General features: G+C 46.4%; 1 protein-coding gene across 1 annotated transcript; it reads left to right on the top strand.

Annotated features, from left to right (window-relative positions):
- Window positions 1-18: 18 nt before the first annotated feature.
- Window positions 19-13,311, top strand: LOC121587663 (putative aminopeptidase W07G4.4). The gene is made up of 4 exons (XM_041904649.1): window positions 19-170; window positions 931-1,113; window positions 11,554-12,928; window positions 13,005-13,311. The coding sequence occupies exons 2-4, from the start codon at window positions 1,100-1,102 to the stop codon at window positions 13,170-13,172; spliced, it is 1,557 nt and encodes a 518-aa protein (XP_041760583.1). The 5' UTR covers window positions 19-170; window positions 931-1,099; the 3' UTR covers window positions 13,173-13,311.
- The last annotated feature ends 4,822 nt before the right edge of the window (window positions 13,312-18,133 follow it).

The raw sequence follows: 18,133 nt of genomic DNA, 5'->3' as shown, positions 1-18,133 counted from the left end.
CGCACGAGCGGGGTTTGTTGTGGTTATTTGACACTTCGCAGAAAAACGCAATTCAGCACAAACTGTGCCCGTACATGTTTCTTTTTTTATCGCGAGCAAAGTGATATTGGCCAAAAATAGTGGGAAACGCGGGCATAAACAACATCGCCGGTGTTTAGCAAACCGACCAGGTATGTAGTGGAAGGTGTAAAAATAGTAATGTTATCGTATTTCCAGCCAAATAGATACGGTAGTTCTTAACCTCAAAGGCACCATCAAGCTGGGCCTGTGCAATATTCGTTAACCCTTCGGTGACGAGCATGTGTGTTGTAGAATAGAAAAGATCATTTCCCTGCATCAGTGATCCTATAGATTGGTGTTTTCATAATTTGCATTAAAATGTATGAAGCACGTCAGCCTGGAAAAACGTACGTCACACAAGGCGCGACGTGATGATGTTCCACACACCCGGTATGACTAAGAAGCCGGACGATCGTGATTTATAGAAGTTTTATCGTGCCCTAGAATATAGAAGTAAGTTGATCGTCGCACAGGGTCGATTGAATCACACCTGCGTTCGTGTTAAATTCGGTACATGCAACCAGATCGATTCCGTGCTCATTAGTGGCTTTGCTACGTGTTGTGTGCGTTCCGTGCACGCTACCCCCGATGAACCCGGGGCAGAAAAAGGGGCCATTGAAATTGATCGTGCGCGCAGCTCTTTGTGAACATTTGACTGCGCTGCATACACGCAAATCAAACGACGCCATACACTAGTATAAGAAGCAGAGATGGCGGAGCACAATCATTTACACAGTGATACAAACGCAATCAAAACAGTTCTCCCTTCATTGGTGCTATCAATCTTTTGGACGGTTTTCATACAAGTGCGCGCATTATCTCTCCTTCCTCCCCCATCGGGGAAACCATTCCCGGGCCTTCCATTCACAGATTAAAGACATCAAGTGTGGCTCTGGTTTGCAAACCTCTTCGGGACAGCTTTGGGGCGTGAGGACGACAGTTGAACGAAATCGGCCGCCGGAGCAACAGCAAACAGCTATCAGCAGACGGGAGCGAACCGTGCACGAGGAAACGATAGCAGCCCTGTGGTACAGACACAATGGGCGTCGAAGGGTAAGTGATAAGCTAAGCTGAAGTGAAGATAGCTGCAGAAGCAACACGCCTCTCAAGATCGACTGTGCGCGAATACCTCCCGCTTGGAAACACAATTGAACGAAGGGAATAAAACAACGTGCCCCCAGTCATGATGCAAAATCGGGCCGACATCGTTCTTGGCTGCATCCGGCGATCGGATCGATTCCAGAACGAGCGATCAGCCAGACGCACACGTCTGCCATTTCGGCGAATCCAAACGCTCCGTTAGACGAAATGTAGTCATTAACGGGTTTCGCAGACGGTCAGCCGCTCATCACAATCATCATCATCATCATCATCTAGACGCACTACGCCTGCCTGGTACGTGAGATGCGTACGGAGTGCCAAACTGCCTACGAGAACACCGCTGAACGTAGCATGCCGTGAAAGAAGATGAAACCGAGCCTAGACATGCGGTTTCTTCGACGGTTCCTATTCACCTATCTCTCACCGGTTGGGGAGAAGGTTTGAGGAGTACAATTTTTATTTCCCCAGAGAAGGTGGAAAACTCGCCCAGACTGGCTGGCCGCCGGCACCATCCATGCTTGGGGCCACGTGTTTGAATTGGTGCGTACAGCTGGTCGCGCGACGGCCAATGACCTTTTGGAATGGTTTTTGGCCACGCAATGAGCGGTTTTTTTTTGGTGTTGGTCTTACCATCGGTCCTTGGACTGGGAGAAGATGATTGATGGCGATTGCGGAGTAGACCATGATTGATAGTTAGAGATAGAGAGAGAGAGAGTGTGTGTGTGTGAGAGAGAGTGCGTGTGTATGTGAGGAGGAGACGGTACAAAATGCTGATATGTTCTGGCAATTAATCATGTAGATCACGTGATCCCGCAATGCGTGTCGAAAGCATTTCTCTTTGCCAAAAAGTGCCCCAGCCCGCGATTGTAGCTCCAAGCGAACGATCATATACAGACGGATGGGCTCTTTTTGTTGCTCTTTCGCTATGGCCCGGTTCTAGTTCTATGCGAGTGAGCGTTGATAGCGTTCTAAAAATTAACGATTCGCAGTTCTACCCGTCGTAAATAGACCAATTCGCACATTCTTCATCTTGAGAAGAGTTTAGCTTCACGTTGGCTCATGAGTGCCCTCCACCAAGTGTAACCAACTCACATGTCACGTGTCACTCAGAACATGATCATATTCAGCACGATCACTACCTCTTTGTTCGCACTATCATCTACTTTCTTCGGCTTAATCAGAATTGAATCATAAGTGTAATGATTCATGTGATGCCTTTGTGTTTGCATTTAATTCATGCTCTCTTTAGTGCGTTGCATTCAACCAACTCTTACGGCGGGCAGTACTTCCACACTCACATAAAAGCAACCTCCCCTGTTACGCTTTACTTTCTTGTAACACTTTGCCCTCACAAATTGGAGGCTTCTTTTTCAACACATTTTTTTCCTCGGTCGATAAAGCGGTTTGCGTTACTGTTGCGTGACGTGCACCGAAGACGACTAACTTTCTGACGAAAGCAAAGCCCCGGATTGTTTTCTCGTTGACCCACTTCCGTGGGTGATCTGCAGTGCCAGTGGCACTGGGATAGAATTTTAAAAAGAAGACCAAAACCAGCAGCACGCTGTACAATGAGGTTAATTGGAGTGCAACAAGGAAAGCGGTAATTTTGGGACATTCGATGGCGGTGATCGTGATCGTTTTTTTCTGCTTTTTGATCACGTTGAAAATGTGTTTTTAATGCTACAGCATGTTGTAGAATGCAATAGCAGTGACAGAGAGGGACAGCATGTACAAGTAGGGAGAATAGGTTGACAGTTGTTATTGAACCACCGCCGAAGACGGGCGAATAAATATTACACCGAACCAGAACTCTACAATTGGCGCAGCCGGTACGATTTTTTGTTGGTGGTGTGTAAAACGTGCAGATAAGAGATGATGGAAAGAGTGAGTCTGGGAAAAAAAGTTGTAGCACGTAGCGTTTTACGAAAGAAAGGCAAAAAGGTGAGTTAGGCAAAATCCCGAAGCATTGTCCCAAACGTGGAAAAGGCGCAAGTGTAAATGACAGCCATGTTGCGTACCCAATCAACAAAACTGACGCTTACTAACAGAACCCAACAAACATTTTAATATGTAAGAGCGAGAAAGCATGATTATTTTTGCTGACCGGGAAAAGAGAATGAGAGTTTGGTTTGAAATCTACAGCGCAGTTTGGCAAACTAAAAAAAAAAATAAGAAAGAATATGAAAAATCGAGAAGAATGCAAGTCCGGTTGAAGACCGTAGTACATACCCAAAATAATACTATTGATTAAAAATAGAGAATGCGTGTCCGGTTGAAACTCCGCAGCGCAAAGTAGTGTTTGTAATAAAAAGAGACTTTGAATAAATATAATTTTAAAATAGCATGCAAGTCCGGTTGAAGACCGTAGTGCATATCGAAATAATTATAATGATTATAAAAAAGAATGCGAATCCGGCTGAAAACACCAAGCGCACAGTGTTTGCAGAAACAGAAAGATGTTGAAAAATTTCAATTTAAAAAAAAAGATGCGAGTCCGGTTAAAAATCCGTAGCGCACTGGTTTTGATGAAAACTGAAACAGTAAGAAGCATGCAAGTCTGGTTAAAGACCGCAGTGCAAATAAAAATATTTTATAAAAAACAAACAGTCGTAAAAGGAGATGCGAGTCCGGTCGAAGACCGTAGCGAACAGCAATCCGAAACAAATAAAATGCGAGTCTGTTTACAAATCCATAGCGCAGTTTTTCCATAGTAAACAGGCAAGTCCGAAAGATTCGAAGTGCCGTAATAAAGTTAATGTGAGTCCGGTGTGATTCCGTAGCACAAAAGGGCAAGTCCGGAGAAATCCGTAATGCCATATTATAATGAGAATGTGAGCCCGGTATGATTCCGTAGCACAAAAGGCAAGTCCGAAAAAATTCGAAGTGCCGTATTAAAATGAATGTGAGTCCGGTGTGATTCCGTAGCACAAAAGGGCAAGTCCGGAGAAATCCGTAGTGCCATATTATAATGAGAATGTGAGCCCGGTATGATTCCGTAGCACAAAAGGCAAGTCCGAAAAAATTCGAAGTGCCATATTAAAGTTAATGTGAGTCGGGTGTGATTCCGTAGCACAATAAGGGCAAGTCCGGAGAAATCCGTAGTGCCATATAATGAGAATGTGAGCCCGGTATGATTCCGTAGCACAAAAGGCAAGTCCGAAAAATTCGAAGTGCCGTATTAAAATGAATGTGAGTCCGGTGTGATTCCGTAGCACAAAAGGGCAAGTCCGGAGAAATCCGTAGTGCCATATTATAATGAGAATGTGAGCCCGGTATGATTCCGTAGCACAAAAGGCAAGTTCGAAAAACTCGAAGTGCCGTGTTAAAGTTAATGTGAGTCCGGTATGATTCCGTAGCACAAACGGCAAGTCTAGAGAAATCTGTAGTGCCATATTGTAATGAGAATGTGAGTCCAGTATGATCTAGTATGAATATCCAGTATTTAGCACCAAAGGCAAGACCGAGGAATTTCGAAGTGCCGCATTAAAACTAATGTTAGACCGGTATGGTTCCATAACATAGAAATCAAGTTAGAAGAATTGCCATACTAAAATAGGAAAATTGATATTATGCAGCATACGCTGACGACAAAAGTAGAAAGGAAAGTATAGTGGTGGAAAAAGAGATTAATCTGGCAAGCCAAGTTGTCACATAAAAGACAACTTAGATTAATATAAAAACAAGCTAAAGAGTGGCTGGCAGCGCGAGAAGCTCAATGTGCGTGACATCTTGAATGTGATTATGTGCGATAAAAAGAATGCGATTCCGGCTGTTATGTGAAGTGCACAGTTGCACATAAAAAAAGCGATAGAGAGAGACGGAGAAAGAGAGAGAGATAGAGATAGATAGAGAGAGACAGAGAAAGAGAGAGATAGAGATAGATAGAGAGAGACAGAGAGAGACATAGAGAGAGAGAGAGAGAAAATAAAATTGAAGATTTAGAGGAAAAATACAATTGAGAGACAGGATACAGTAAACAAAAAAAAACGAAAAGAATGTAGACATAGTTTGTATTATGTGATAACATTTAATAGAATAAAACAAAATTAGATGTGGTGCTGACTTTTGATTAATAAGGCTCTTTTGATGCATAAAAAAATACAATAGGCAAATTTTGTTAGAGTCTTGTTAATTAGGAATCTTGTTGATAACTTCAAAGAAAGTAATGTAATGCGAACGAAAATCAGGGAATAATTCCTACTGTTAAAAATAATTACATAAAATCGTTAGTCATGCATTTATATAAACAAACGGGATTTGTTTGCAAATCAAATGCTAATACATCACGACAGAATTGTGATTCAACCGGAATGCACATGATGATAGATAGATTAGAAGACTTGATTATAAACTATGGATCTAGCTATTGGAGATTGAAAAATAATCAATTTGTTGATTTCATTAATCGTTATTGTGTATATCCAACAACATGTAGTATTTTAAGAATGCAGTTGCTTTGGAGGTTTGTGGTAATGATAGAGTATTTCAAAAATATTAGAGGGAATCATTGCTCTTCCTATGCTTATGATACAATACCAAAATTGATAACAGGAAGAAGTTAAAAAAAAACATTGGTCCGAAGGGTTTACTCGCTATAATAGCAATCCAGATAGATTGTCCAGATCTCCAGATCCAGATCGACCAATCCCAAATTCAACCCATTCCAGATGGAGCTAGGCTAATTGCTATGATAGCTGCTAGGATGAAAGGACGTCCAATTTGACAGCCTACTGACCGATTTTGGTACCTGGTTTAGAGCAAATTAGCGATAAGTTCGGTTAAGGTCTTGAAGTAGGGTTGAATAAGGTCAACGCAAACAGCTGGTAAAAATTAGGCTTCATCGAGGATAGTAGCCAAAGCAATTAGAAGAAGACAGGCATATGATTGGACAAATGGGCAAAATTTTCTACGCGAGCGAAGGTTAAAGTAATCGAAATGAAGTCACTAACAGATTGATACACACGGACAACACAGAGTAACAAGCTGATTATGAAGAATATTAAAATGGGATGGGAAATTAATTTTTAATGCTTAACAATTAAAAAAAGAGATCATAATGACTACTTAAGGTAGTTGCAATCTTACATCGCAAAAAAGGGAAATGAAAATTCATTACAGACAAAATGAAACATAAGGTTAAAAAAAAAGAAGAAAGAAGAAAATTTAAGAGCATATACAATAACATGTTTGATATTTTGCCACACCTTCCAGTACGTGTAGATAGCAAAAGTTGGTGCAGGAAAAAATCATTCCTTCATGGAATAAAGAGTAACTGACAAACATTTTGGACGAGTCCCAGGTCAGTAGATTATACGTGAGAATTCAAGTTTGTAAAACCAGCCCGTAAGACCAGCTAAGATGATATCTGAAAGATAATGTCCATAATAATGTAATGAAAGATTATGTAATGTCTATTGATCATGGTTGTGAGACTGACAAAAGCTAAAATGCATCGGAATGAGTTAGGAAAATACGGAAGAGCAAAGTTAACAAGAACTATAGATACAAAAGATAGTTCGAAGAAGCGACGTATTGTAGGAATTGTGATAAATAGAAGAAGTAAATAAGACAAGAATCGAACATTACTGCAAATATGTAGAATATATGTTATTTATGTCAAAAAGGCTTTGAGATGTTGAAATAAGTAAGCGTTGGAATAGGAATGTACTTTGCAAAAAAAAAGTCTGACATGAGTCATCGATGAGGACAGTTATAAATGTAGATGTGTTTGAAGTGTTAAGAATGAAGTCAAGCAAAGAAAGCGAGAAGGAAGATGACACGGAATTTATAGGAGCAATGCAGAAGCAAGTGACAACGGGTAGAATTGAACCAACGAAGGATGTTGAAGCGGTTGAGCGCAGATCTCAAAGAAAAATCAGCTGTAGTTACAGTTACATGTATCGGATAAGTATTGAGTTTGGGAATGTTAAATGAAAAATGAAATTATTTTGAAAAATATTTTTTTTTTGCAGCTTATCTTTAGCGTAATGCACAAGACTTTACCCTGAATCATGATGCAGAGAAGTCCTTCGAGGTGGCCGAGACACGGAAATGTACTACACGCAATAGGATTTCAGAACACGTGGAGAGATGGAGCACATATATGATACAACCATCAAGTTACTAATGCTATGAAGGAAGTGGAAGAATAGAAGATCGAGATGTAGATGTACAAAAAAAAATCATTTGCAAGAAACCACGACAGAGTAGTCAGAATCATGAAGTATTATGACAATTAAAAAGTTAGACCATGCAAATTTGGTTTTTGTTAGGATTTAAGGATTAGACGTAGATGTATATACAATCGATATTGTAAACCGTGAATTGTTTGTTTTAAGTTGAAAAACCATAGAAAATCTGTATAACAGAATATAAGAGAGGCTTTTTTTCACTGTTTTTCTTGGAGGAGGAAAGGGATTGTAGAATGCAATAGCAGTGACAGAGAGGGACAGCATGTACAAGTAGGGAGAATAGGTTGACAGTTGTTATTGAACCACCGCCGAAGACGGGCGAATAAATATTACACCGAACCAGAACTCTACACATGTATGTATGTATGTATGCATTTAACAGATTTTTCTAGAACATTCTATTGCGACAATGAGACCGCATTTCTTCGGCTTTTCGCAGCAAAAAGCTGACATGGGCGACCGTACACGCGTGCCTCTTTTACAATACGCAAATGATACACGCGACTCGCACACGATGTGACAGTTCAGGTGCGATGCAGAGCCTTACACTGCGCCTCACGTGCAGCCTCACTCTCCCGTCTCTTAGTGGCGAACACGCTGCCAAAGTGAAACGAATACAGTAAAATCATCAAATTTACCGTTAAGCTTTCCTCCTTCAAGAGGCGCTACCAACCCCCCCCCCCCCCCCCCCCCCATTCACCCAACCCAGTGTTAAAGTGTGACCGTTCTGAATCGCACTGATCGAACCCCTCTCTCGCCACAAAGCCGTGTAAATGTGCATTTTGTGCTGGTGGCAGTCGGCACGGACGAGGGGGACCGGGTGGTCTAAGGGGGAAGGGGATGGTGGTCGCCCGCTACGGATGGTGTATGAGTTTTATTATTATTTTTATTAGTGTTTGCTGCTGCGGCCGGCTCCGGGCCCGTAACGCGCAGGCCACGCGAGACGAGGGCACCAGCGGCACCGTGCAGGCCGGACGGTGGACGAGCAGAAGAAGATATTCCTAACCTAGTTTTCCGTTTCTCTCGTCATTCGCTCGTTTCGGGCTCGTTCGGATTGGATTGGCGTACGCTGGTGGGGGAGAGAAGGTGTTGTTCGGTTCTGAGCGGGCCAACGCCGCAACGGGGTTTGGTGAGCTTTGCCATGGCAGTACTGCAAAGGTGAAGCTCAAAAGAAGGGACGCAAGATCGGTGTGTGTGTGTGTGTTTTTTGTATTCCTACAGCAAAGTACCCCCACGAGGTACAAGAGGTACACGGATGCCAGGACGCTCGAGTGCTCGCGGGACAGAACAAGATGCGGAAGCGTCGTCGTCGTCGTCGTCTTCGTCTCGTGGTGGTGGCGGCGGCGGCGACGGCACATGGCTCGGGGATGGGGATTTCTGTTCGTTCGCTCCCGTTGCTGCCATGGTTCCCAGCGACTCTTCGCGATCTTTGTGGTCTTCTTGATTCGTGGCGTGTTTTTGTCTTTTTTTTCGTTAATCTGTAAAGACCACCATGGGCACCACTACTGCTGCTCAGGTGCTTCGGGAGCATCGCGCAATGCAACAAAAGCTAGCCTTCTCCCATGTCTCACGTGGGGGGATACGTGATCGCGAGCGTGCCCGTGAGGGCGAGAGATCGAGAGATGGCTCGATTTGTTCTTGCTGTTGTTTGTAACTAACCTTACCCCCATCCCCACCACCACCTACGGTCGGTTTGGTGGGGAGTTTAAACGCGCTTCTTGCTCGCGTGCTGCCTTTTTCTCGCTTTTTTCTTTCGCTCGACTCCTTGAACTTCGAAGCGGTTGTCGTTGACCCAGATTCTGGGACAACTGTCGTCTGCCCCATTGTCGCACCGGGGATGCAAGTGGGTCGTAGGCAGGATGGCTTGGTGGGTGGGTGTGGGCACTGCACAGTTACAATAGCGTAACGGCAACGAAAAACGGGAAGTGACAAAGCACCTGGAATGAAGCAAAGATCTTCTAGAGAAAAATGTTGAGTAAGAACTGTTGTTCTGTAAAATGTATATATTTTTACAAAGATGGACAGTATCGGCCCTGTCCTGCCTTAGAACACGATTAGCAGTTACGGGAAAAGGATGACGAATGTGTCGCACTACTAGCAATGTGAGATTGGGAATGTTTGCAATGCGCATAATGTAGTTAAAGCAACATAGCAAAGAATGATGCAAGAGAAAATTAAATGAAATGCGTACAGCGAGTAAAAACATACACAATTAACTTAAGTTGGATTACTAAAGCGTGATGTTTGTTCGATTTTTCCAGTTTAAACTTTATTTTTCTTTTTTTAAATACGGCCGAAGCCGTAATAAAGCTTATTTAAATAAAAATAAACTATTTCTTTCATTATCAATGGCACTATTTGGACTGACAACGTTTTAAATCAACGAACCTTTAATCATGTTTAAAAGTAATAATTGAGATGATTGTGTCATTTAAATATTTTTTAATGTATGTTAGTATAGCCTATGGAAAAGAGGTACTTAGGCGACATCCATGAATTACGTAACGCAAAAATTGCAAAATTTCGACCCCTTCTCACCCTAATGTTACAAAACGGTAACGTAGAAGAAACTGCCCCCTCCCCCCCCCCCTTCCCCCAAATTACGTAACAGATGGACCCAACTCCCTCAAACAGTTTAGTTTATTTAACAAAATCAGATTTTTTGTATGTTTTTCTTTTTTTAACTTTATTCTGGTATATTAACATTTTTTTAATCAACAAAAAATAAAAACAATTACATTATATTTTATATAAAGAAAAGTTGTCCCATGCAGCAATAAAATTCAAAAAGATTCTGATAAACGGTTCCCCAGCACGGTTTGCAACGTACTTGCATCACCATCATCAGAAGCGTTTTTCATCCAGCCATATTCCTGGTCCTCCATAAATATGTCTATCTTTCTAGAAATTTTTCATTGGCTTTAGAGGTTGTATCATCATCACATTAATTATTCTATTTCACATATCGTGTCATGTCCTACATAATCGGTAATGTTTGCAACAGTTTAGGCTGCATTTTCGATGTATTTATACAATTTTGACCAATCTTTGACGAAAATTAGACTGTAGTCTTCGCAGTAAAGGAATCCAACTTTCCGTCCGTCCGTCCGTCCGTCGTAACAAAATTCGACGGACCAAATGACGGACTATTCGGATGTGTAGTACATAAAAAAGTAGCGAGATCTTAAGCGGTAGCGGTTATGCCGGCGAAGGTTGTGAAGTCACCAAGAAGGATCCTCGTTTTTTACTAATTTGTTACTTGAAATAAAAAAATTAAAACATTTTATTTTGCGTTTCGTAACAAAAGTTGAACTCCCCCTCACCCCCATGTAACAAATCGTATCGTTTGACGACACCACCTCCCCCCCCCCTATCAGCGTTACATAATTGATGGATGACGCCTTACAGGACGCAATACAGTCTGTTCCCGAGTTACGCGGTTTCTGCGTTCCCGACGAATCCGCGTAATTCAAATATCCGCGTAAGTCGAATTTCACGTTTTTTGACTAAAATACTATTGATTAATCGGATTATTTTTATTTTATTTAGTACTTTTATACACTTTATCATTTATTTGACATGATTCGTGCAGAAAATTTTAACCTTTCTGGCTTTTAAGCGGTTTCAATTTGTTAGCCAAAATGCAATTTATAACGAACTTGAAACAAATTGTACCGATTTGACATTAAATCTGTCAAATTTAGAAAACCGCGTATCTCCGAATCCGCGTAAGTCGAGAACCGTGTAACTCGAGAACAGACTGTACAGTGTTAAGTGTTCATCCGACCCAAATGGCTAAACACTGCACGGATAAGATTTTCAGTCCTTTTCTGTCCATGATACAGGGGTTTCCATGTCACTTTCGAATGTGAACAAAATTATTCACCGTATCCAAGATGTTTTTCAACAGCTATCAAATGGTGTATTTCCTCCAAAATGAAATTTCAGTTACAACACATATTTTCAATACATAACAAAAAAAACTGTCAAATTCAGTCCAGCTTGATTCGTGTTGAAAATACATGCTGAAGAAATTAAAAATTATGATGATGGCGATGAAATGTCAGATTGATGTGGATTAATATCTTGCACGCAGTGAATAACAATGTTTACATGCGAAAGTGACTTGGAAAACCCTGTAAAAACAGTTCAATCTAACAAGCCAACTCATACAATTTTACCCAATTGCTTTCGTCCCCAGCTACCTTCCGTGCGAGATTGACCCGGTGGATAATCTGGAAGTTGCCCTTAATCGTGCCGCCCGCTGCGACACGCTGTGCGTGATCGATGATGCCAATCTCCATCCGGTGCTGGCCCGCGAAATTGAACAGCAGAAAACGTTCGACGCCGGTATCTGCTCCGAGGTGAGCTGTTTTCGCTGTACAGTTGGCAGCGAGCCGGTTCGCGTCGTGTACAGCCCCGTCGGCGAGCTGTCCGATTTCGATGACGTGCGTCGGTACGCGGAAGCTGCCGGTCAGGCGATGAGGCGCGCACTGAAGGCCGGCGCAAAGTTTCCGCTGCTGGTATTACCCGCGCCAACCGAACGCTTCTTCGCTGCCCCGCTGGTAGCACTGCTCGGTGCCCTGCACGAGCTGTACGTGCCCCTGCAGCTGCGCGAGGATGTACCGGCGAAGCGCCAGCGGTACGCGAAGATTGGCCTGCTGCATCCAGACGGCGCACAGCGCGGACAGGATCTGTTGCGCCAGGTGCAGTCGCTGGAGGCGGGTCGGTTTGTGGCGCGCGATATTGGCGGCGGCGATCCGGAGCGTATGGCACCGCCGCGCGTGGCCGAGTACGTGCTGCAGGCGTTCGCCGGCGGCCCGGTCAAGGTGACGGTCGTGGACGATCCGCGCGTGTTCGAGCGCGACTACCCGCTGTTCCAGGCGGTCAATCGGGCGGCGAGCACGGTCGAGCGGCACCGGGGCCGCATCGTCTTCCTCGAGTACCGGCCGCCGAAGCCGGCCCGCAAGACGGTGGTGCTGGTCGGCAAGGGCGTGACGTACGATACCGGCGGTGCCGACATCAAGGCGGGCGGTGTGATGGCGGGCATGAGCCGGGACAAGTGTGGTGCGGCTGCCGTGGCCGGCTTCATGAAGGTGGTCGAGCAGCGGCAACCGCAGGACGTGCACGCGATCGGTGTGCTCTGCATGGTGCGCAACTCGGTCGGCGAGGAGTGCTACGTGTCGGACGAAATGGTGACGTCGCGGGCTGGCGTGCGCGTCCGCGTCGGCAACACCGATGCCGAGGGTCGCATGGCCATGGCCGATGCGCTCTGCCAGATGAAGGAGCGCGTGCTGAGCGAGGGCCTGCCCGATCCACACCTGTACACGGTCGCCACGCTGACGGGGCATGCGGTGTTGGCCGTCGGCAACAGTGCCATCGTGATGGACAACGGGCCGGCCCGTGCCGCGAACCATGGGCCCGAGCTGCAGAGGGCCGGTGAGGTGGTGGGCGATCCGTTCGAAATATCGGTGCTGCGCCGGGAGGACTTTGATTTCCACCGCGGCAAATGCTACGGCGAGGACGTGCTGCAGGCCAACAATCTCCCATCGAGCCGTACGCCCCGCGGTCATCAGGTAGGTGCTGCTAATGTGCCGGTTGGTGGTGGAAATGTAATCGCTTTTTTATCACCCACTTTTTGCTTGCCAACAGGGCCCGGCGGCGTTCCTGATGCTGGCAACCGGGCTGGACAAATGTGGCCTCAGCTCGGCCCACCCGATCAAGTATTCCCATCTGGACATTGCTGGCAGTGCCGGGGACGTTCCAGACACACCGACCGGATCGCCCATCCTGGCCCTGGCGCAGGCTCATCTGCAATAGAGCAATAGAGGGTTATTTTGCCCCTTGGCCCCCTCCCCAGTGTGAAGCCGGTGAGAATTGGATCTGGAATCGAATTTCCATTACGTTTAATGAAATAAAGATAAAGTCGCAGTTTGCGGTTCGGTGATGGTTTATTAAATGGTTTAACGGTTCTTGTTCACTTTGGGGCTGACAAGATTGTGGTTTCGCCACATCCCCTTGCCACCCACTGTTTGTTCTCACTGTTCCCACACTCCAGTCCGGTCAATATCCTCTGGGTTAACGCAAGCGTACAATGACCTGTTGAACTTTCACAAACAAGCTACAACTGGACCACCAAACCTCTCTGGCCATTCTGTGTGCTGTGCATCTCGCTTTCTGTTGCTTTCTCGCCCTGTGTTACACATTGCTCCGGATGACAATTTGCTCCATGCAGTGCGTCTCGACTCGCAACTAGTGATGTGCTCTTTGGAGCGCACCCACGACTCCGATCCGACTCCGGCTGTTGTTAGTCCAATTCACTCCGGCAAATTCCGAACCACTAGCTCTGCGCAGAGTCGGAGTAGCCCGGAGTCCTTCGGAGTTGTCCAGAGTCGGAGTCATTCCGAGTCGTCTAGAGTCGATCTGAGTCAATCGGAAACGGAGTTGGCCGGAGTCAACAGGTACCGTCCGGTGCGATGTGTTTGTGATCAGGTATTTCATTTCGTTGTGTTTTTTTTTTCTTTCATTTTGCGCATGCAATTCGTATACAGGTCTTAGTGCTGACTCCGGACGACTCCGACGACTCCGAACGATCCCGAACGACTCTGCACCACTCCGGATGACTCCGACTACTAACGACTCCCAACGACTCCGGACGACTCCAGAAGACTCCGAACGATTCCGAACGACTCCGAATGATTCCGACTCTTAACAACTCCGGACGACTCTAACCGATTCCGGACGAATCCGAATGACTCCAACTACTCCGAACGATTCCGAACGACTCCGAACGATTCCGAACGACTCCGAATGATTTCGAACGACTCCGACTACTAATGACTCCGAACGACTTCCAACGACTCCGCAACGATTCCAAAAGATAATGCTGGGCGAATCCACCTTCCGGTATCGGTTCCGAAATTATCCAAATTCGGACTCCAGATTTTTACCAACTTTACCCATCACTACTCGCAACGTACTTCAATCACGAGGGGGTTTTTTAAGCGAGTTCCGGTCCTAGCCAGGGCGCAACATCTCGTGGGAGTTGTGTACCACCAACGCTGACATGCGGTGACACGCGGTGCCTGTCTGCGATGGAAATGGAGCCATTAAATCGAGCCAGCAGTGCGGGATTGGGCAGACACAACGGTGCGCGGTACGGTGCTTGCGGGAAGCCGAAATCGCAACGGCCGCGGAAACAATCTGTTCATGTTGCGCGCACCTTTCGCCGGCTGCTGCTGCTGCTGCCAGTTTGTTTGGCCGGACCCACCCCACGGTGAAAGTGGTGCAGCACATCTCGGCGCGCGAAAGGTTCATTGAACGCGGAAATGCCGTGGCGAGCGGAAAGCACCCATACGCAATGTGTCGTTTCCCAGCGTGGGGAGGGAATGCGTGCGCAAAGGGGGATGAAAATAAAACTGCGTTTAATGTGCGTTTCCGTGAGTGCCTTTTGCAGTGTCCGTAGCCTCCCCTCCCTCCTCCGTGTGGGTTCATTTCACTTAGTTTGTTGCGCATGTTATTTATCCCATCTTTCTTCGCGCGTACGTGTTTCGAAGCGCTGGTTGGTCGAAGAAAGGTGGTTTGGATTTTTCGTATGGTTCCACAAAACCGGAACCTCGTTGGTGGTTTGACCGTTTTACCCGCCCGCCTCGGTTCAAAGGTTGCGGTTTACTACCCGGAGACGGAACAAGAGTTGAAGCAAAATCACCCCCCCCCCCCCAATCCTGGAACGGAACGAAACTTCACCAACGGCCAAGCAACGGGGCACAGGGCACTCTTAGTGAGTGCATTGACATTTCCCGTGGGGCCGTGTGGGCGGACCGTCCGTCGCCGGGCGCTTTCTAATGCACACGACGGCGATCGTTCCGTTCCCCCTTTTCTCGGTAGGCTTGTCATCGGCAATCCGTGTGACCTCTGCCACGCTACAAAAACGAACGAGTTCAACGCTCAACCGGCTACGAACCGAGAGTGGCGTAACGGTTGTGGCAGATGGGTTTGGTTTGCGCAGCGAAAGAGACCCGCTGCTTTCGCGTGCATTTCCGCATTGTTCGTGTGGGCTTGGCTGAGGTTGTTGATCCCTCACCCTGTTGCGCCTCCCCACCCCCGGGCGAAGGGCACCTCGAAAAGGGACATAATTCTTCCCGATGTCGGCACGGTGAATGGGGAGCAGTGTGTGTGGGGGAGTGTAAATAACGTTACTTTTTCGCTGTGTTTGTGTGTGTGTTTGTTGGTGCTTCCCTTTCACCTTACTCGCGGCGCTCCCTTCAACGTGGGTCGCACTGCAGTGGAACCCCTCCCCCCCTTGCGGGTGCCGTGGGAGAGCAGCAGCGACTCGGCCGTTTCGGTTTCGAAGTAGGCCAGCCGATGCCCTCCTGGGCATGTGCACAAGAACAGAAACCTTCCCTTAAGCAGCCCGCAACGGCTCGACTGGATGCAGCGAATTTGGCGAAGGAAAACAGGGAACAAAGAAGAGCAGCAGAGACCGAGCAGCGGCAGCAGCAGCAGCAGCATGTCGTACGGGCCCGCTGCTCGTGTATGTGTTGGGTTTCCGCGCAGCATAGAATGGAGGAAAGCTAGAAAATCGGTCTGCCCAGCTTGCAGAGCTAATGATTTATTCCAATCTTCAGCCCGGGCCAAACCCACCCCCACCCGCTCGCACGCTGGCAAAAGGTTCGCAAAGGTGCGACGAACCCGATGTCCAAAACAAAGAACCTCTGCGCCCTGCTCTGAGACGGAAGTTTACTCGGGACGGGGACGGGACGGAGGGCTAAAGAAGAGGGTTGAGCTTAGAATTATGTAACATCCACCACCTACCACCCACCCCGAACGCCACGCAAAGATGCGGACATCTCGGTCTCATCGTTTCTGCCAGTCCTCGGCGGACGACCCCTGCGCTTCCATAAAAGGTTCGCTGTCGATTCCCCTGGATCTAACGGATCTCGGGATCGCAGTGTGGGTCCACTGGGTGGTTTTCTTTCCCCCGGTTTTTCTCCCTCCCGGAGGAAAAAAAAATGGATGGAAGACGCAAAGATGCAAACATCCTTCGAGGGTTCCCATTGGTTGACGACCGATCGGCCCTTGCGCTTCCAGGCGTCGTGATCCACGATCACACACTAGAGATCGCAGCCACGGCGCGAGCACCGATCATACGTGCTGTCCGTAGATGGGTATAATTTTAATTAAAGACCGAACACAGAACACACACACACATGCCGGGGCCTGATGGGTGGGGCAAAAAATATGAGGGAGAAACAAAAGCTGCAGGGGCACACCCGATGGGATGGGATGGAAGAAAAGAAAGCCCGGGCACGCCAACGTTGTCCACTTCGCCTCCACCGTGGGCTCGGCTCTCGTGCTGGGCACGCTGGACCACGGGTCCTTCCGGCCTCTCCGGCGTCTCCGCGCGGCAGCGAAGCCTAGCGGAGGCTCGTTCCAGCGTCGAGCGTTGGAGCGGGTGGTCCCAACCGATGGGGTCGGCTGGTCGCTTGCTGCTAGGTTTGAAATATTGTACACGGAAGCTGCCGGAGAAAGATAAAACCGGCAGGGCAACTGGGCAGCAGCGCTCTGGGGCGGTCGGTCGGGGGATCGGGGTCCCGCGGTCACAGAACTCTCGTTCCGTGCACGGCAAGCCAACGGCAGACGGAACGGACTGGCTGGATGATGCAGGGTTGTTTTAATATCAATAAATTTATGGCAAAACGAGATGATTATAGACATTGTTGCTTTATGGTGTTTTGGTCGCGATCGGAGCGGCACAGCTCGGTGCGGGACAGAGCATAGTTGATTGCGGCAGTCCGGGTCCGGGACTTGGTGGAAGCAGTTGGGAGGGGATCTAGAGACGGTTTGATTGGTTGGAGTGTGAGGTTAATGCTTCCTTCTCGGCTATCTATTACTCGGTTGCGGGTTGGGATGCGTTAGAATTGCGCTCTGTGATACTGTGATGCAAGAATGCAGTCCTTTTCTATTTGGAAAAATGGGAATCAAAATCCGGTAGCTTGGTTTTCTGCGCCAAACTACTCTTAAAAGATAATGGTCTTCCCATATGAGTGACATTGATTTTATCTGTGATTGATTTTGTGAAAAATGGTTTCAATTGTTTTCAGTTTATTTTTCTCTGTTTTTTGTCCGTGGTCTGACTATTGAATAGTTATCCGACCTTTGCTCTCTTGCTATAAGAAGTTGATAGATATACAGTGGAACCTTTCATAAGGAGTTTAATACTCTATGTATCGAAATACTCTTTATGTTGAAGACACTCTTCCTTATAAGTTCTATGAATAGTGACATAATTGGTTCCAGGTGCGAAGGTATAGAAACATATTTGTAGTTCACTATTACTTTGTCATGGAATTATTATTCCACTCATGACAAAAGTAATTGCATTCCATTGCATTGCTACAAAAGTAACTATGATAAACGATCTTTGATCAGTTTATGCCTAGGAAGAGTTAGTTGTTCAGCAGTTGAATATTACCTCCTAGACTTTTTTCTGCTAAAATAATCCAATTTAAGGTTCACTATTGAAAATTTTCTTGTGGTGAATACGCTTCAGCACGAGTAAACATTTCCAGTTAACACGTCAAATTCATGGATAAAACATCTGCTACGCACTTGTAGTCATACGATAGCAGTAGATCAATTGGTAGATCATCTGTTGATCAAATCTAAGTATCGAAACGCAAGAAACGCTCGTCCATATACCACACCACTTGTGCACAATTATACGGCACTTCTCCTCATGGCAATAGTTTTATATTCAACGATTCTTATTATCAAAACCT

Source organism: Anopheles merus, chromosome 2R, assembly GCF_017562075.2.
Source record: "Anopheles merus strain MAF chromosome 2R, AmerM5.1, whole genome shotgun sequence".
Taxonomy (NCBI): domain Eukaryota; kingdom Metazoa; phylum Arthropoda; class Insecta; order Diptera; family Culicidae; genus Anopheles; species Anopheles merus.
This window is presented reverse-complemented; position numbering and strand designations above follow the sequence as displayed.

Coding starts and splice junctions, on each gene's coding strand:
- LOC121587663 (XM_041904649.1), top strand. Junction 12,929..13,004: donor GTACGCCCCGCGGTCATCAG/GTAGGTGCTGCT, acceptor GCTTGCCAACAG/GGCCCGGCGGCGTTCCTGAT.